Source organism: Colobus angolensis, unplaced genomic scaffold (genome assembly GCF_000951035.1).
Source record: "Colobus angolensis palliatus isolate OR3802 unplaced genomic scaffold, Cang.pa_1.0 Scaffold37, whole genome shotgun sequence".
NCBI lineage: Eukaryota > Metazoa > Chordata > Mammalia > Primates > Cercopithecidae > Colobus > Colobus angolensis.
Genome location: NW_012117043.1, coordinates 3,556,516 through 3,577,543, shown reverse-complemented (window position 1 = coordinate 3,577,543; position 21,028 = coordinate 3,556,516). Strand labels below are relative to the sequence as shown.

Here is a 21,028-nt window from a genome sequence, read left to right as displayed (position 1 = left end):
GGGCGGCCCGGCGGCCTCCTCTTCCACCGCCCCCCCAACTACTACCCCCCCACGCCCTCCCCGGTGTCTGTGTTTCTCTCTCTGGTCGGAGGCGGCGGTAATGGCGGATGGTGGGTTGTGGCGCCGGCGGCGGCTGCTGTGAGGGACGATGAGTGCCTCCTTCGTGCCGAACGGGGCCAGCCTGGAAGATTGTCACTGTAACCTCTTCTGCCTGGTGAGTGCCGGGGCCGGCGGGCGCCGAGGGAGGGGGGCCGCGAGGTGCGCCCTTGGGCCGTGGGGGAGGGGGCCGGGTCTGGTCCAGATGCCCGAGTCCCCGGGCGAGGCCCAGCCGGAGCCGGCGCCCTGCGAAGCTCCGCGGCCAACCCCGGGAGACAGCGTTCGCTCTCCCACGGTCCCGGGCTCTGTTTGGGGAGTGTTGGCATTTTTTCTCGTTTTCTTTCGGATTCTCCTCTTCACCGTAGTCTCGTCCTCAACTTGAGCTCCTTATCTGGCAGGACAGTAACCTTTTCCTCTCTCTTGCTTAACTGTTGCTTTTCGGCTTATTGGCCTTGTATCGCAGCTTCACACTTTCCATTATTGCCCCTGCTCCCCACCGCCTTTATGTCTCACCCTTTTAATTTGGTTTCCCCATGTAAACAGGACCCCAGAACTTATGCCCCAGAAACCTGTCTTCGTTTTACATTTTTTTTGTATGAGTCAAACTAACGCAAGGTTAGTTTCTTCCTTGGGTGACTTAAGATGTCTCTGTAAAAACCAGTAGGTGGCATTTCGTATGTTTTCTTTTTAAACTTTGAAAACAGTTTGCCATTTTTGACAATTTCTAGCCATCTTACTTTTATTAGAACGTAATTTTCTTTGTGCGAGTGAAGGGGGCTAATGGACGAGGTGCTGTGGTTTTGCACTGTTTCTATATTTGTTGTGTTTTGGTTGCTTTTTCAGAATGTTTTGAGCAGGCTGCTCCCTTGTTTGATTGAAATGAAAAGTCCAGAGAAGCTGGGTGTAGGGATGACTATTGTGTAGGTTAGCCCAGGTCTGGTAACTTCCAGCAGTTAAGACTTTCAGAAGTACCAACTGTTGCAAATAACTTGGCCTGTGTGGGACAGTAGCTGAGCTTCATCAATGACTTGAAGTTTGGGTGACTTTATTTTTTCATTTTCTCCTTTGTGCTATGAGAAATATTAAGAGTATATGATAGGTAAGTGAGTTAAGTGGGCGGAGCACAACTAGTTGGCAAGTGTAAACTGCCAGTCATGTATCAGCAGTTTCATTTTTGGCACCTTATGCTTTGCTCCTTTAAGTTAGATTAAATTGTTGAATTCCTCTTGAATTTCTTTCTGCATGCTAAATTGAGATCTTTCATTCTCTATCCTCTTCTACAGCATGTTTTTCTTTTCAACGTCCATTAATCAGCATCTCTTCACATATAATAAGACATACACCAGGTTTTGTATTCTATCTTATCCAACTCAGTCTATTTTTGGTACTTTTAGGATCAGGCTCTTTGAAGATAGACTAGCACAAATCTGACAGTTCTTTGTGAGCAGTTATTTGACTTTTCCGACAGGGGTATGTGTGAAGAATTAACATAGATTTTTTTCAGGACTTATTCAGATGTCTTTTCATTGGATACATTATTTCTGTAAATGTGGAATAAAAACCCATGATAGGGTCTTTAATAATTGATTTTCAGTTAAACGTTTGACACCAATGAATAAATGTGACCATTTAGGACAGAGAAAAATGTACTCTGTTTGCATATTGAAGTGTGTGTCTATATTTAACTTCATTCAGTTTCTTTTATTTCTACTTGGAGTACATATTTGCTTGCTATTCAGTGACATGGTGGTGTTAATTTTTAACTGTGTTCTTCTCCCTAAAATTGTTGGTGGTTGAATTATAAAGTCTTTTTTTTTTTTTTTGGTTCTAATTTGCATTCAATAGCTCAAGCATACATTGAAAAATTGTAATGTCTTAATGAAATAAGAGACATCGTATGGAGTACTTTTGACTTTGAGTGAATATGCAATAATAAAACATTATGCTTTCTTTCCTTCAGGCTGACTTGACGGGAATTAAATGGAAAAAATATGTATGGCAAGGCCCAACTTCTGCCCCTATTCTGTTTCCTGTGACAGAAGAAGACCCCATTTTGAGCAGTTTTAGTCGCTGCCTTAAGGCAGATGTACTTGGTGTTTGGCGGCGAGATCAAAGACCTGGAAGAAGAGAATTGTGGATATTTTGGTGGGGTGAAGACCCCAATTTTGCTGACCTTATTCACCATGACTTATCAGGTGAAAGAAACTTTCCATTTCTAATTAATGATATGGCAACATTGTATACTTCTCCCAGAATATCATTTGTATTACAAATTAAGTTTGTTTTTGTGGGACACTTAGGAGGCCAGATAAAAATTGAGCTTCATGTTTTATTTCACCATGATTATTTTATTTTACTTAAATTATCCATGTTATAGCTGGGTTTTTTAGGCTTGAATAACTTTCTCCTTTTACCACCTCTCTTCTTAATTTCTCACCGGTAGTTAGGGTCCAAGGAAGGCATGCTACATTAATCTCAAAAAATGGAATCAGGAAACAGAGTTCCTAACAAAGTCATGTAATAGTTTTGAAGCCAGATGTAACTTTTGAGTCACTTCATCCACTGTCAAAGTTGAGTCTTTTGCGTTAAATGGACAGATGATTCTAAAAGTACTGGAAATGTAACTATCCTTGTGTTTGTGTGTGTGTGTATGCGTGTTTTAAGGTATGTAAGTATTTTGTTATTGTCATTTGTGCTATTTGAGTAACATATGAAGGCATATGTTAATTTAGTTATTTTTGGAAAGTGACTCATATACTGTTCTGTCAAACATACTCAATAAGAGACAAGTGCCAACTTGTTTAGCTTTCATAGGACATGGGATCATAATCTAAAAGGTTACACAAACAATTTTATTATGAGCAAATCAATGTGATTACTTCCTTACTTTCTTGACTTTTAGGACCAAATGCTACTTTAGAAAGAGAAACTATAGTTTTTCATAATAATTACTGAAGCTTTAAACTGTCAAAGTCAGTATTAACTGAATCTTAGATAATAGGAATGTAAATGATTGGTTGTATGCTATAAGGTTCCGAAGACTTCAGTAAGATAGTTTGATAATGATTCTTGACAGATAAATTTAGGATTTCTAGATAATTTTTTTAAAGTTCCTGTTTGAAATTGAGTACTCTGAAGTTTTTGTTATTGTCCCTATGACCTATAGGATCTATTTTATTTCTGGATAGAATGTATTCTAGGTGTCTGTATCTTGAACTGGTACTTAGTAAGACCAACATTTATGTAGGAATGTACGTGTTACATTTGTATGTTTTGATAATTGCTTTTCACATTCTAATGAACATATTCTCCCGTGTTAATTACTATTTTTGAGAGTGATTGCATTTCTTCAAGAAAGCTTTCCAGCTTTTGTAGTTTTTCTAATAAGATGCCTGCTGCAGAGTCTAGTCCTTAGCTCTTTGTATTTAATGTAGTTCTAAATGTGTAAAATGATGTGTATATGTATATACATATACGTATACATGGTGTATGTATATATAGTAGTTTTAGCAAGACAGTGCTTTCTAATCATGCCAAAAGCTAAGTCTGCCAGCCTCTCTTTTCTTTCATTGACTTGGATATAGTATTTGAGTTATCACCTTACTAGAATGTTTGGAGACTGTATAACATTGTTGAAAAACTATAAACTATTGATAAAATATATTTGTTGATAAAACATAATTATCGATAAAACTATGATGCTGACTTAGGGGCTTTGGTCTTCTTAATAAAGTTGGCAAAGCATCTAAACAGACTAAACAGATCTTTTTTAAAGATTTCATGAAATACACTTTGTAGAATCAAAGATAATTTTAAGAGATATATAATGTTTAATTTTTTTTTCTTTTTTTCTTTTTAAGTAGAGATGGGGTCTTGCTATGTTGACCAGGCTGGTCTTGAACTCGTGAACTGAAGTGATCCTTCCATCTTAACCTCCCAAAGTGCTGGGATTACAAGTGTGAGCCCTTGCACCTGGCCTAGTTTTACCATAATAGAAATAATATTGTGAAAGTTAAGAGACTATTAAAGTTAGATGTGAGCTGCTTTGATGTATATTGTTAGAAGTCAGTTTTTTCTTCTAGGTTTCATGTTACCAGTCAGATATGTTTTCTCCACTGAAACTAGGTTACAGTCTTAAACGTTTTTCTCTAGTTTAGCTTTGATTTTTAGCATAATTTTCAAAAATCGTAGTTACTTGTACTTTTAAAATAGAGAGTGATCAGCTGGGCACGGTGGCTCACGCCTGTAGTCCCAAGACTTTGGGAGGCTGAGGCAGGCAGATCGCAGGGTCAGGAGATAGAGACCATCCTGACCAACATGGTGAAACCCTGCCTCTACTAAAAATACAAAAATTAGCTGGGCATGGTGGCACGTGCCTATAGTCCCAGCTACTCGGGAGGCCGAGGCAGGAGATACACTTGATCCCGGCACGTGGGGGTTGCAGTGAGCTGAGATCTCGCCACTGCACTCCAGCCTGAGCAACACAGTAAGACTCTTGTCTCAAAAAAAAAAAAAAGATAGTGATCTTGAACGTGAATGAAAGTAATTTTGGGGAGGTTGGTTTTTTTTTTTTTGAAACAGAGTCTCTGTTGCCAAGGTTGGAGTGCAGTGGTGCGATCTTGGCTCACTGCAGGCTCGGCTTCCTGGGTTCACGCCATTCTCCTGCCTCAGCTTCCTGAGTAGCTGGGACTGCAGGTGCCCACCACCATGCCTGGCTAATTTTTTGTATTTTTAGTAGAGACGGGGTTTCACCGTGTTCCCCAGACTGGTCCCAAACTCCTGAGCGCAGTCTGTCTACCTGCCTCGGCCTCCCAAAGTGCTAGGATTACAGGCGTGAGCCACCACGCCAGGCGTAAATAACTTAAAAATTTATTAAAGTGAAGTGATTGAAATAGTAAACTGAAATACAATCAGGAGTGGTATGTGATCGTATTTATTGTTCCAAAGCTTGTCCTGTACTGTTATAGTTTGCATAGTCAGTGGTATTTATATGTTTTAGCTTTTTTTTTTTTAATAAAACCTGTTCTTAAGAATGTTGTTACTTAAATCAGACGTATCTTAAAGAATAATAAGATCTTTTCAGATGGAATATATTTGTCTTGCCCTTTTCTTTGCTCTGGGGACAGCGTCTGCCTCCCTCTTGGGGTAATTAGTCTAACTCTGTCTCTCTAGCTAACCCCTTTTTCATTTCTTCCCATCTGTGGCACTCTATTTCCTTCTTTTAAGCTCCCCTGAGAAGAGAGCAGCTGGACAGTACAGGGTAGCATCAGCTGCTGGAGGCAGTCCTGAGTTCCAAGTGGAGGTGTAGCACTGAGGAAAGGGGTACCGGAAGGACCCAGGTGGTAACTAAAAAGCTGGTTAATTTAGCTTGAGCCTGCTCTTCACAGACAGTGTCTTTCTGTTTGGGTCAGCACACACCACATCTTGTTACTGAAGTGTTTTTGATTATGGTGATAATATTGCCCTCGTTTTTCTTGGTAGTGGGGGAAGAGGGAAATATTTCTTTTTTCAAAGATTAGAATTCTGTTTTTCTTAACTGGAATATTCAATAACAGAAATACAGAATTGCCTTTGTTTAACCTCCTTAGCTCCTTTGTGTCATGCAGTGTATTTTAAAAAATTAACTAATGAACCAATATTGATACTTTATTATTAACTAAAGTATATATTTGGATTTCTTTCTTTCTTTTTTTTTTTTTTGCCTAATATCCTTTTTCTTTCCTAGGATCTCATCTAAGATACCCGTATTATATTTAATTGTCATGTCTCCTTAGGCTTTGCTAGACTGTGACAGTTTCTTAGACTTTCCTTGGTTTTGATGATTTCGACAGTTCTGAAGAGTCTGCTCAGATTCCATAGTATATTTTAAATTTCAGTCTCTCTTATATCACTTAGCATTTGTTTGGGTTACCTTCCTTTCAAGTTTAGCTGATGTGTAGAAATAGAATGTAAACTTATATTGCTAACTGGCAGAGATCCATTACAGCAAATCAAATCTGATTTAATACATACTTTAAACCCTCAGTTACTCATTTTGTAGCAGTAAGTCAATACTGTTGAGCAAAGTAATTTGCAGAGGCCGGGTGATTTTTGGATCAGAATTTGTGCTAACTAGTATTAGCCTAACTATAACATTTGGAAAGATACTTGTTCAAAAAAAAAATCTCTTGAATTCCAAAGCCAAACATAGATGATTTTCTTACTTTTTGTTTTATCCTCTATAGGATAGTGATTAGTTGAATCGGTGTGGATGTGTTTTGATACAAAAAGATTAGAGAATAAAACTCCTTTGGGGTTACAGCTTTTTTCTTTTTTTTTCTTTTTTTTGGAGATGAAGTCTTGCTCTGTCGCCCAGGCTGGAGTATAGTGGGGCAATCTTGGCTCACTGCAACCTCTGCCTTCCAGGTTCAAGTGATTTTGCTTCATCCTCCCGAGTTGCTGGGACTGCAGGCATGTGCCTCCATTCCCGGCTAATTTTTGTATTTTTAATAGAGATTTTAGTAGAGGTTTTGCCATGTTGGCCAGGCTGGTCTGGAACTCCTGGCCTCAGGTGATCTGCCTGCCTCAGCCTCCGAAAGTGCTGGGATTACAGGCATGAGCCACCATGCCCGGCCCCTTTTTTAAAAAAATTAGATTTTGTAGCTTTGTTTATGGTTGTGTGATAGTGAGTAAAAGAGGCATAAAATGGGTGATGGGAAAATCTTAGCTCAGTCCCTCTGGTCAAAAATCTCTGTAGTGGGTAGGACTGGTACTTTTAAGTGTACTGTTAATTTGCTTCAGAGCAAGATTGTTTCATTTTCATTAATGTGTCTTGAAGGCGAGTTTTCTACGTATTTTTATTCTGTGTTCTAACGTTTTTGGAATTCAATTGCTGTCATCATTGACTTTTATTCTTTCCCTTTAAATAAAAATAAAAGCAAAAACTGCGTCCTCTCCCGTTTGTCATCTTAAAAAAGTCATAGCGAGTTAGACTGTGATGAGACTGTTTGAGAAAACTGATACCTTGTGAACTAAAAAAACTCAGGGCTAAAAATATTTCTTCTTTTTCCTGGCTCCTGAGGTCTGTAAAGTAGATTTTAGTAACATGTTCAGATAGTTTTATTATACCAGAATTTTATCATAATGAATAGTGCTCAAACTAAGTGGACTATTGTTCTGAATTTAATTTTGGATGTTTTTATTGAAGGATATTAACTGTAGTGGACTTTAACCTTAAATGACAGATGTTAATCGGATTGACAGATAGATAAACAGCCAGGCATAGGAATCTAGTCCCAGCCAAACTAAAACATTGTTTTGTGCCCCAGGTAATCTAAAGAGAGTAATTCATTTCTACTGTTGTAAAATTAACTTGTGATGTGGTCTGACTCTTCAAATTGGCTAGTCTTCTAGGTGACAACTTCATTTGCTGCATACTTGTTCTTTTTGATCAAGTGTATTTTCTAAGTTTTCAAGTCAAACATAACATATTATGCTGTTCTTAAATCAGTTTTTCAAGTTTTGCCATAGATAATGATGCAGCCAACTTAAAGCTCTCAGTATATTTGTTGAATGTGTTGGTTATTAATGATTATTCAGGAGAAACACTGATCTAGCATTTAAACATTTCTCTTTATTTCAGGAACTACATGGTATTTTCTTTTTTTTTTTTTTTTTTTTTTGAGGCAGAGTCTCGCTCTGCCGCCCGGGCTGGAGTGCAGTGGCCAGATCTCAGCTCACTGCAAGCTCCGCCTCCCAGGTTCCCGCCATTCTCCTGCCTCAGCCTCCTGAGTAGCTGGGACTACAGGCGCCCGCCACCTCGCCCGGCTAGTTTTGGCTAGTTTTTTGTATTTTTTAGTAGAGACGGGGTTTCACCGTGTTTGCCAGGATGGTCTCGATCTCCTGACCTCGTGATCCGCCCGTCTCGGCCTCCCAAAGTGCTGGGATTACAGGCTTGAGCCACCGCGCCCGGCCGATATTTTCTACCATGTTAATTTTTGAGCCATTCATTAGCATATGTTACATTTTAATAGTTTAGCAAAATTATATAGGAGAAGATTCGTTTTTTACCACTGTAGAGATATTTAAAGATGCCAGTTTTGAGAAGAATGTTGAGTGCACGGTGTATTTGCTTTTTTGGTTGTGATTTTTTTTCCCTATTGATAGAGAATTTTGATGACTTATCACATGCTTTGGCACTACTGTATTCTGTATGTTCAGGAAGAAAATATGGTAATCAAATTTAGCATTTGTGTTTTCTTCCAATAAATCATCCATGAAAATTTCAAGAAACACTGATGATTAAGAATTGTAATGCTGATAGTAACAGAAAAGTACTAAGAATGCAGAGTTGAAAACTTTGTTTTCTCTGGACATACAGCTACAAGAGGAAGAATTTTTTTTTTTTTGTAGAGATGGAGGTCTCACTTTGTCACTCAGCCTACAGTGCTTAATCATAGCTCATTGCAGCCTCCAACTCCTGGACTGAAGCAATCCTCCCACCTCAGCTTCCCCAGCAGCTGGGCCTACAGGCAGGTGCTACTATGCCCCACTAACTAAAAAAAAGTTTTTTGGAGTCAGGGTCTTCCTGTGTTGCCAGGCTAGTCTTGAACTCCTAGCTTCAAGTGATCCTTCTGTCTTAGCTTCCCAAGTAGTTGGAATTACAGGCATGAGTCATTGCACCTGGCTAGAGGAGGAAAATATTTAAATGGATTAAGCAGACTTTTTCTGTTAGGCTCTGGTTAAGTTCAGAAGAGCTAGGTGTTCCCTTCTCCTTCCCCTCCCTATTATAATGCTGATGTTGAGATTCAATAGCTTGTTTCAGTTAGTGTAAATAGTGCGTATCACTATGCCTTGGGTGAGTTGGTTGTACCATTTCACTTTTCATATCTGAATACAACATGTAGAGAGTACTTTTATTAAGATTATTAGATTGTCAGCATATTAGAAGCTTGGCTCCGTAGGCTTCTTGTTTCTAAGTCATTCCCAAGAAAATCAAAAACCTTCAGACTTTTTATTGAGCATTATTGGGACTTATTCTTATTTTTCTCAGCAACAAAATATGAAATTATATTACTTTAGTGTAATGGTTGCTTAGTCACTTGCCATATAAATGAAGATATACTTCAGAGATATGTTGGGTTTAGAAAACCTCAACAGGTGGTCTCTGCTTGTTTGTTTTATGCATAGCTCCCATTTAGTGTTAATGAGAATTTTGGGCATTGGGGACATAAGATGCCTATGCCCTTTGAAAGCATTAGAATAATGAGGGAGAGATGCTTGAAGATTAATACTGACTACTTTTCTAAACCACATTCAATATTCCCTTTTTTTTTTTTTTTTTTTTTTGAGATAGAGTCTTGCTTTGTCACCAGGCTGGAATGCAGTGGCAGGATCTTGGTTCACTGCAACCTCTGCCACCCAGTTCAAGTGATTCTCCTGCCTCAGCCTCCCGGATAGCTGGGACTACGGGTGCATGTCACCTTGCCCAGCTAATTTTTGTATTTTTAGTAGAGATGGGGTTTCGGTATGTTGGCCACACTGGTCTTGAACTCCTGACCTCAGATGATCCGCCTGCCTCGACCTCCCAAAGTGCTAGGATTATAGGCATGAGCCACTGCGCATGGCCTCACATTAAATATTCTTAATTCATTTAACTGCAGGTTTAATTGAAATAGATTTTACAAAATAAAACCATACAATTTTTAGAATTTCATGTGAAAATTTATAAATTATTGTGTTTTAGCTTTTACTATTGCAAAGTTTTTTTTTTTTTTGAGTCAGTCTCGCTATGTCGCTCCCACAGTGGAGTGCAGTGGTGTGATCTCAGCTCACTGCAACTTCCACCTTTTGGGTTCAAGTGATTCTCATGCCTCAGCCCCTTGAGTAGCTGCGACTACAGCTGTGCCATGCACGGCTAATTTTTATATTTTTAGTAGAGATGGAGTTTTGCCATGTTGGCCAGGCTGGTCTCGAACTCCGGGCCTCAAGTGGTCCACTTGCCTTGGCCTCCTAATAAAGTGCTGGGATTACAGGCATGAGCCACCACACCTGGCCTAAGCCTCCCTGACAGCAGGCGTGAGCTACCATACCTGTCCTCAGCCTCCCCGAAAGCAGATTTTTTTATTTACTGTTTTTGGGAAGAAGGCAAAGTCATTCTCTAGTTTTAAATGAATAATTTATTCAAAGTTTATAACAACTCTACAACTTTTGATACTTACAAATAGTAACTGTGTCTTGGGTCTTTGATGCTTTAAAACTTAGATAGAAAAAAGATGTTGATAGTGGCTTCTTCTGTAGAACAAGTGTTGTAACTATCAGAAGGTAGTGATTTTTGAAATAAAAGATAATAAAAGATACTAAATTGATTATAAAGAGGTGAAGAATTGGGAGATATTCCTAACATAATTCTGTTGGAATTAAGAACATGTATATTCTAGTAGTCATAAGTCTCATAATTTGAGGTAAAAGTCTTAATGTAGCTGTTTAATTTTGAAATGGTAGGACCTCAAATTGAAAGCAGATCAATTGAGAAAGATTATTTTCTCTTTTTTTTGTTATCAACTCACAAATATGCTTGTGATCTAGACGTTTAATTAATTAAAGTGAAGTCACTTTGTGCCACTTCTCTATTCTCCTAGTCTAATATTTTCTTTAATAAAGTGAAACCCTTGACCGGGCGCCGTGGCTCAAGACTGTAATCCCAGCACTTTGGGAGGCTGAGAGGGGCGGATCACGAGATCAGGAGATCGAGACCATCCTGGCTAACACGGTGAAACCTCGTCTCTACTAAAAAACACAAAAAACTAGCCGGGCGAAGTGGCAGGTGCCTGTAGTCCCAGCTACTCGGGAGGCTGAGGCAGGAGAATGACGTGAACCCGGGAGGTGGAGCTTGCAGTGAGCTGAGATCCGGCCACTGCCCTCCAGCCTGGGCGACAGAGCAAGACACCGTCTCAAAAAAAATAAATAAATAAATAAAAATAAAGTGAAACCCATAAATGCTTTGGTTTTAAATGAAAGTAGATAACGGTGTCTTTGACATAATAGAATGTGAATTTTTCATATTTAATATTTATGATTAATATTAGACTTAAAAAATTCTATTCCAATTCTGATATATTGTCATTTTCTAAAACTTACTCCACTTTTTTTCCCCTAAGCTTACCTTTTTTTGTTTTTGAGACTGAATCTCACTCTGTCCCAGGCTGGAGTGCAGTGGCATGATCTTGGTTCACTGTAACCTCTCCCTCTCAGGTGATTCTCCCACCTCAGCCTCCCGAGTGGCTGGGATTACAGGGCTGCCCAATGACGCCTGGCTAATTTTTGTATTTTTAGTAGAGATGGGGTTTCACCATGTTGGCGAGGCTGGTCTTGAACTCCTGACCTCAGGTGATCCGCCCACCTCAGCCTCCCAAAGTGCCGGGATTACAGGCGTGAGCAACTGCGCCCAGCCTAAAGCTTATTTAAAATGAAATGAAATAAAATAAAATTAGTTGCTTTGAAAGACTTGACTATCATTTAGGAAAAAAAACATAAAATCAACTTTAATCTTTGTAGTAGCACAGAATTTCTAGTGCAGTTAAAGTCCACTGTCTTGCTTTTTATTTAGTGTTTGTTCTACCCATTTGTTGTATCAGTTGTGCATATAAACCATGTATAATTCTTAATACATGTCTTTGCTTTTATTCGAAAGCTCGGCCGGGCGCGGTGGCTCAAGCCTATAATCCCAGCACTTTGGGAGGCCGAGACGGGCGGATCACGAGGTCAGGAGATCGAGACCATCCTGGCTAACATGGTGAAACCCCGTCTCTACTAAAAATACAAAAAACTAGCTGGGCGAGGTGGCGGGCGCCTGTAGTCCCAACTACTCAGGAGGCTGAGGCAGGAGAATGGCGTAAACCCGGGAGGCGGAGCTTGCAGTGAGCTGAGATCCGGCCACTGCACTCCAGCCCGGGTGACAGAGCAAGACTCCATCTCAAAAAAAAAAAAAAAAAAAAAAGAAAGCTCATATTGTGTCTGTTTTTCTGTGGGTATAGTGTATGCATTTTTGGTGTTGAAGTGAGAAAGGTTTGTCTTTTATTTTTACTTAAACATCGAACACAGATAACCCATATTTATAAAATGTTTATAAAGGTATATAGTCTATAGAAGGAGAGTTAATTATATTTAGACTAAGCAATTTAAAATCTTGTAATGAAAGTTAAAATGCTGAAGCAGTATCATTATTTGTAGCATGATTTTTTAAATGCTTTGTGACAGATATGAAATGGATAGAGTATGAAAAAAATTTTTTCTGACCTACATCCAGACTTATCTCAAAATGACTGTTAGTGTTTTTTTGGTAAATTAACTTGGAGTGATTAATAGATTTGCTGGCAAAATTGAAGCTGTGTAGTTAGTGAAGATAGCTATAATTTTATATGACAGAAGTGCCATTTACAATTTAAGTCTTTAAATTTTTAAATTTCTCCCCCAAGTAAAGGATCCTATACTGAATAATAATCATGGGAATAATTTGGTTGAAATGAGACCTAAGGTGGCTGATAGTGCACTGCTTGTTAGGCTCTGTGCCAACAGCTTCCTTTTTATTCATCACTTAGTGTTACAGTAGAGTCATGGATTAGAATGCTGATGGACATGAAATGTTTTGACTTTAATTATTAACTGGCTAATTTTTTTGACAGGTTGAGTGATTGGGGGAATTAGGACAAAGTAACAAGTGAGCCAGCTTAGAAATTGACATCGTAGGTATAGAGTGCGTTTAATATTTTCCAGGTTATGCAAACAAGCGTCCTTTTCATTAATACAGGAACCAATTCAGTATGTTCATGATGTCATTGAATTTTATAAGGTGGAAAAATACTTTTCAGGTAATTTAATAGAGTATATGGCACTTAGACCTTTTATTCTTTATGGAATAACTTTGAAACCTGCTAATGTCTAGAGATACATTGAAGTGATTGTAGCTTGATATTCTGGGATAAGGTAGTGTTGATGAATATAGAGTTTAAACTGCAACCTTTTTTACTTGGCTTTGAATAGATTATAGTGCCACTATTTTACTTACAGTTTCCTTCGTTTCTCATTTAGAAGAAGAAGATGGAGTGTGGGAGAATGGACTTTCCTATGAATGCCGTACTCTGCTTTTCAAAGCAGTTCACAATCTATTGGAACGGTGTTTAATGAACAGGAATTTTGTACGTATTGGCAAGTGGTTTGTAAAGCCTTATGAAAAAGACGAAAAACCTATAAATAAAAGGTAAGCTTTCTTAAATTCTGATGTGATATTTCTTTAGATTTGTTCCTTTTTGTGTCTTTACAGAGAATGTGGGATAAAACAAGCTAATATCATACAGACATATTCAGGAGGTTATCAGTGACAAAGTACTAGATATAGTCAGGTTTTTTGTTTTTTTTTTTTAAAACCACTTTACACTCTTTAAGAATTTTCTTACAGTAGGAATAAGCTATATTTTAATACAGTGGCCTAAATTTTGATTTGGGATGATAGACAAAATATGGGATGAAAGCAGATCCTTAGGCATGGAAGTGTATGCCCAGCACTCTGATATTAAAGTTAAGTAACATTAACACCTGTTAAAGATAGTGATCTGTGAGTATGTTTTGGATTAAGTTAACCCTTCTTATTCCCAGTCTCTCAATTCCCTTTAATTAAAGTAATTTAAATTTGTGTTTTCTGTATAAGAGCATTTACTCTTTGAGAGCTTATAATTTTCTTGAGCAATGAATTAAGCAAATTTATGACACTAATTGTTAGAGTAGTTGCAGATAGAGGCACAGAAGACTTATGATAGATACCTCCTGCTGTGCAATTAAAACCTTCAGGTTACTACGCTTCTCTGTGATTTAGATAATATAAGGCATAGTCTGTCAAAAGATTTAAGTTCCCAGCAGTCATTGAGTTAGTGAGACTTCAAGAGAGATGAACCAGGGGCAACTAAGATGGGATGTGGGGAAGAGAAAATTAAAGGGAACTTACTGATTTTTCCTGAAAGGTGTAAGAGGATGTGAAGTGAACATTTGGTTGAGATTGTAATCATTTTGAGGTCTTTCATGTCATATATGTACATCTTTTTTCATGTGCACCTGGAGTTTTTTTTTTTTCTTCAAACTTTTTAGTTTTGGTAGACTGGATGAGTAGATAAGCCTGGATAAATAAAGGTGCTTTCATTTTTTTTTCCTCTTTGAAAATTAACGTAAACCTTTATTGTTAACAAAATACCTGTATAAGTTTGGAATGCATTCAGCTGAAAATGACAGAAAAACGTTAACTACTTGGCTTATGTAGGGATTGATTTTTCTCAGTAGCAAGGAGTGTGGAGGTAGATAGTTTAGTACTGGTATATCTGTTCAGTAATGTCATCAAGGATTCAAGGTTCCCCAGAGTTTTCTGCTGTGCCATCTTTACATCTTCATGGTCCTCCTGTGTGTTATACCTGCAGACCTCACAGTGGATTCCAGGCAGGAAGAGAAAGGAAGGGAGGAAGTAAGAAAGTGTGGCACCTGAGTCAGAAAGTAAATTATTTTCTGGAAACTCTAGCTGACGTATCTTTGGCCATACTAAGAGAAACAGATATCTTTTATTTGGAAATAGCTGCTCTGAACAAAATCAAGTTTTTGTTAGTGAGAAGAAAGGGGTGATAGATAGATACCAAAGATCAAAGAAGTGGATATGGATATTGGGTAGGCAGTTAGCAATATCTGCCTTATTGATTGATTGATTGATTGATTGACAGAGTCTCACTCTGTTGCCCAGGCTGGAGTGCAGTGGTGCAATCTCAGCCCACTGCAACCTCCGCTTCCCAGGTTCAAGTGATTCTCCTGCTCAGCCTCCCGAGTAGTTGGGATTACAGGCGTGTGCCACTACACCCAGCTAATTTTTGTATTTTTAGTAGAGACGAGGTTTCACTATGTTAGCCAGGCTGGTCTCAAACTCCTGACCTCGTGATCTGCCTGCCTTGGCCTCCCAAAGTGCTGGGATTACAGGCATGAGCCACTGCGCCTTTTTTTTTTTTTTTTTTTTTAAGAAAGAATCTCAGTCTGTGCCCAGGTGGGAGTGCAGTGATGTGATCTTGGCTCACTGTCTCGGCTCACTGCAACCTCCACCTCCTGGGTTCAAGTGATTCTCCCGCCTCAGCCTCCTGAGTAGCTGGGATTACAGGCATCTGCCATCACACCCAGCTAATTTTTGTGTTTTTAGTAGAGACAGGGTTTTGCCATGTTGGCCAGGCTGGTCTTGAACTGACCTCAGATGATCCACCCACCTCGGCCTCCCAGAGTGCTGGGATTACAGGGGTGAGCCACTGTGCCCGGCCTATTTATGTATTTATTTTTAAGTTCTGGGATACATGTGCAGAACGTGCAGGTTTGTTAATTAGGTATACGTGTGCCATGGTGGTTTACTGTACCTGTCAGCCCATCATCTGGATTTTAAGCCCAGTATGCATTAGGTATTTGTCTTGATGCTCTCCCTCCCCTTGCTCCCTATCCCCTGACAGGCCCCGGTCTGTGATGTTCCCCTCCCTGTATCCATGTGTTCTCATTGTTCAACTCCCACTTATGAGTGAGAACATGTGGTGTTTGGTTTTCTGTTCTTGTGTTAGTTTGCTGAGGATGATGGTTTCCAGCTTCATCCATGTCCCTGTAAAGGACATAAACTCATTCTTTTTTTTTGAGACAAAGTCTTGCTCTGTCGCCCATAGTGGAGTGCAGTGGCACGATTTCAGCTCACTGCAACCTCCGCCTCCTGGGTTCAAGCAATTCTCCTGCCTCAGCCTCCCAAGTAGCTGGGATTATAGGCACCCGCCACCATGCCCGGCTAATTTTTGTATTTTTAGTAGAGATGAGATTTCACCATGTTAGCCAGACCGGTCTCGAACTCCTGACCTCAGGTAATCCGCCCACCTTGGCCTCCAAAAGTCCTGGGATTACAGGCATGAGCCACCATGCCCAGCCGAACTCATTCTTTTTTGTGGCTGCAGACCCCCATCTCTTTAAAAAAAAAAAAAAACAAAAAAACAGGTGGGCACAGTGGCACACACCTGTAGTCCCAGCCACTCTGAAGACTGAGATGAGAGGATCGCTTGAGCCCAGAATATTGAGGCTGCAGTGAGTTAGGATTGTGCTGTTGTACTCCAGCCTGGGCAACAGAGCAAGACCCTGTCTAAAAAAAAAAAAAAATTAAAAATACAACTTTTTTTTTGAGATAAGATCTCTCACTTTGTCACCCAGGTTGGAGTGCAGTGGCACAGTCATGGCTCATTGCAGCCCAACCTCCCAGGCTCAAGTAATCCTCACACCTCAGCCTCCCGCATAGCTGGGACCACAGGTACACACTACCACGGCTAGTTAATTTTTGTAGATTTTGTAGAGACAAGATATCACCATGTTGCCTAGGCTGGTCTTGAACTCCTGAGCTCAAGCTACCCACTTTCTTCGGCCTTGCTAAGTGCTAGGATTATAGGCATGAGCCAATACACCTGGCCGAAAATACAACCTTTTTTTTCTTTTTTGAGACAGAGTCTCACTCTGTCACCTAAGCTGGAATGCAGTGGCGTGATCTCGGATCACTGCAAGCTCAGCCTCCCGGGTTCACGCCATTCTCCTGCCTCAGCCTCCTGAGTAGCTGGGACTACAGGCGTCAGCTACCACGCCCGGCTAATTTTAGTATTTTTAGTAGAGACAGGGTTTCACTGTGTTAGCTGGAATGGTCTCGATCTCCTGACCTCATGATCTGTCTGCCTTGGCCTCCCAAAGTACTGGCTTAACAGGCTTGAGCCACCGTGCCTGGCCCGAAAATAAAACTTTTAACTGGAGATTTTCATGAATCCAACCGATTCTGCTTGTTATTTAACCATGTAATTGAGCACCAGTGTTTTTCCATGGGCTGACCCATTTAGGAGGGGAACTAAATTAAGATTGTATTTTATTAGTGAAGTGTTACCAGAAATAGTGTACGCTCTTTCGAGTTACTCTTGAACCATAGTTGTGGTATAAAAACTGACTTTATTCTGGAAAGATAAATGCTGGTCCTCAAATCTCTTTTTTGCAGGAACTTTCTTACCCTTTTTCCTTCTATGGAATAGCAAGGAGAAAAACCAAGCAACTAAGTCTGTCTTAGAGTTATGATATGGGACTTCTTTTCTGTTGAATTCAGTGGAATGATATAGGGAAGGTAGATAAAGATTAATTATAAATTAATGCGTCTCTAGACCATTCTGAAACATCATATAGACTGTTTTTGTTTACTAATCAATTCACTTTTGGTATAAGTATTCTGAAAAAAGAACAAGAGTTGTAAAGAAAGAAAATTGATGCTGTGAAACTAGTTTGACCTGAACAAAGGAGAAAATAATATTCCTTACCTTTTTATCTTCTTCCTTTCTTTAAAATTTTTAAATAAAAATTCTCATTTTCTGATAATCTAGACCTACATGTGATGTAGTTGTCTGTTTAACTTTAACAGTCTTTAGGGACTGAAAGAGAGGAAATGGAATCAAATTCTAGGGATATAGCTAGGTTACCTGTAAAGAATCCCACAAGTATAAGAGTAACCACAGGAACAAACCAGTCTTCAGTTAATTGGTTAAAAGAATGATGACCAGTGTTTTCTTGAATAGTTTAGGTGTTTTCCTACATTGCTGGGGACTGGATCACATGGCAGACATTGAGTTTTCTAGTGAGCCCACAAGTAAATGGGTTGTAATAAGTACCATTGACTTAATGTAGGTTTTAGAGTCTTCTATAAAAGATATTCTGAACTTGTGATGTTTGAGAGTGCATTTGAATAAGATTATCTTGAATAATAACTTTCTTTTTTTTTTTCCTTTTTTTTAAATAGAGACAGGGTCTTGCTTTGTGCCCAAGATGGATTGCAGTAGCGCAATCATAACTCATTGCAGCCACAAACTTCAGGCCTAATTGGTTCTCCTACCTCAGCCTCCAGAGTAACTGGGATTACAGGCACACACCACCCACGCCTGGCCAAGGACTTTCTTAAGATTGTGTTTGGTTAAGCTTTTTGTCATGTTGAATCTGTTGTAGCCATTTAGCTGAGTGTGCAGTAAAGTTTATTTAGCAAAAGTTTTAAATGCTTCTAGGAGGATATACAGAATAGAAAGATACTAGTAAAGAATTCTTTTTTTAGACAGCTAGTTCAGTATCTTACGTATATATTGACATAGGAGGTTTTGTTAAGTGGCAGATGAGATTGTATAGGAGGGAAATACATTAATAGGGAGCATGTTTGATTTTAATATATACTTTAATCTTACCCCATTCCCTCAACTATATATAATTGATTTCTATGGAAAAAATATGTTGTTAAATCTTTTTTGATGTATTTATGTAAAATAATTACCTTTAACTCCAATTTTAAAAGGCAATATAGGGTAGACGTGGTGGCTCATGCATGTAATCCCAGCACTTTGGGAGGCTGAGGCAGGCAGCTCATGAAGTCAGGAGTTAAGAGACCAGCCTGATCAACATGGTGAAACCCTGTCTCTACTGAAAATGCAAAAATGAGCCAGGTGTGGTGGCATATGGCTGTAATCCCAGCTACTTGAGAGGCTGAGGCAGGAGAATCACTTGAACCCAGGAGGTGGAGGTTGCAGTGAGCAGAGATCGCGCCACTGCACTCCAGCCTGGGCGACAAGAGTGAAACTCCGTCTCAAAAAAAAAAAAAGGCAATATACAGTATTACATGTTATATATGTGTGTCTGTCTGTATTACATTATGTGTATACATATTGACATACAATAGAATATAATAAATCCTTGCTGGACATAACATAAAATAGGATTAAATGTTTGGTTCAATATGTTCTAAGCCTTTGTATTAGAATAATTAGAGCCCTGGAATTAATTAGTAGTAAAGAACTTTGTCCACAGAGAGTGATAAAGTTTTGGTTTTGTGGGATAAAGCAGTAAAAGTTCACAGGAAGGAAAGGATGGCTATTGTTAATGGCTATTGTATTGGGCAGTGTAGATGTAGAACATTTTCATCATTGCGGAAAGTTATTTTTTCGGGTGGTATTGCTTACACAAGAACCTTTATATTTATAATTAAAACGGTACTTTTGGTACTTCAATAAAGAAAATCAAACTTTTTAAGGAAGTAAATGAAAGAATATGCTTTAAATTTCACCCATAAAGCTATGTTTATTTTCTGCCATATGTATGGCTTTTACATTATCTCATGATCTCCAAAACTGATTAAAAATAGGCACCATGAGATGTAAGTCTCCACAGGAAATGTTTTATTAACTATTAGTAGCATTAGGATGTCCTTTGGTTGGGTTTCTCACTGTCTCTGAAAAGGCAAATTTCTAGAGAAGCTAGGAGCTATTGCTATTAGGTTTTTTTATGGACTCATTTCCTCTCTTCCTGTCATCTAATGTAGTACTGTCCAGTAGAAGTATAATGTCCACATATGTAATTTAAAATTTTCTTCGAGGCACATTTAAAAAGTTAAAAAAACTAAATGTATAGGCAAAATTAATTGTAATATATTTTTAAATTTAGTATGTCCAAAATATCATTTCAGCATATAATTAAATATACAGAAGGTATTAATGAAATAGTTTACTTTTTGTGCTGTCTTTGAAATTAGGTTTGTGTACTATGCTTAGAGTTTATCTCAGTTTGGATTTTAAGTCACCAGTAGTTATATGTGTGTATTGGCTGTTGTATTTACAACACAGTTCTAGGGCTTTAAGCCTAGTTGAACTTGGTAGTATTTGTTGGTGAAAGGTACCTTCTCTGTTGGTCAGTGAACCCTTCTGGAATTGTATGCTAAATTGTGAGTATGCTCTAGAATCTCAAAGGCAAGAAGAATCTCATACCTTGTATCAGTCAGGGTACCAACTCTCTGCTAAATTAGGTGTAGTTACTTCAGCAGACTGGATGTGCCTCTTTATTGTTTTCCCTGTAGCCTACCTATGATGTTTTGTCCTTAATGTCTGTCATCAAGATGATTATGTATCATTTCTGAAGTCTTAAGTGATGATGTCACTAGAATTTGCGTGGTCAGTTTTCTACATTTTCATGCTTTCTAGAACATTTATGAGAAAAATTAAATGCTAAGAAAGACTTTTCTTTCTCCTATTTTTCCTCCTTGTTGAGATTTTCTTACCATAATTTTTCTTTCTTTCTTTCTTTTTTTTTGGAGACAGGGTCTTGCTTTGTCTCCTAGGCCAGAGTGCAATCTTAACTCACTGCACCCTCTACCTCCCAGGCACAAACAATTCTCTTGCCTTAGCCTCCCACGTAGTCGGGACTTTCAGGAGTGCGCCACCGCACCTGACTAAGTTTTGTAATTTGGGTAGAGATGGGGTTTCTCTGTTGGCCATGTTGACTAGGCTGTTCTCTAACTCCTGGCCTCAAGTGATCCTCCAGCCTCAGCCTCCCAAAGTGCTGGGATGACAGGTGTGAGCCACCATGCCCAGCCTTTCTTACCATAATTTCTTTCTATGATTCGTACTGTAGACTCTTACAAATCTGTCCAAGCTCATGCAGCTATCCAGTATTGGAGCTGCATTTTAGGCATGAAAAATATGAGATAGATTATTGACCCTATAGACCTGTATGTCTCCTACACATATTTTTTTTTTTTTAAGTTATAGGAAATAGTAAAAACATAGTACTTAGAAACAACAATAAAAAGCAGCATTTTGCAGAACACTTGAAGTGGTAAACCAGAATAATGTTGTTGCTTTCTAAGTTTTTTTTTTTTTGAGACAGAGTCTCGCTTCGTCACCAGGCTGGAGTGTAGTGGCGCAGTCTCAGCTCTCTGCCACCTCTGCCTCCCAGGTTCAGGTGATTCTCCTGCCTCAGCCTCCCAAGTAGCTGGGATTACAGGCGTGTGCCACCACACCCAGCTAATTTTTATATTTTTAGTAGAGTTGGGGTTTCACCATGTTAGCCAGGATGGTCT

The 21,028-nt window shown here is 39.0% G+C and overlaps 1 protein-coding gene across 1 annotated transcript in view; it reads left to right on the top strand.

Annotated features, from left to right (window-relative positions):
* The first annotated feature begins 71 nt into the window (after nucleotides 1-71).
* The window catches only part of MED13 (mediator complex subunit 13), a 132,187-nt gene continuing 111,230 nt past the window's right edge, over nucleotides 72-21,028 (top strand). The window contains exons 1-3 of the mRNA XM_011953658.1: nucleotides 72-214; nucleotides 2,057-2,291; nucleotides 13,165-13,333. Coding sequence (XP_011809048.1) covers nucleotides 149-214; nucleotides 2,057-2,291; nucleotides 13,165-13,333 — 470 coding nt within the window. The 5' untranslated portion in view covers nucleotides 72-148. The remainder of the gene's footprint in view (nucleotides 215-2,056; nucleotides 2,292-13,164; nucleotides 13,334-21,028) is intronic.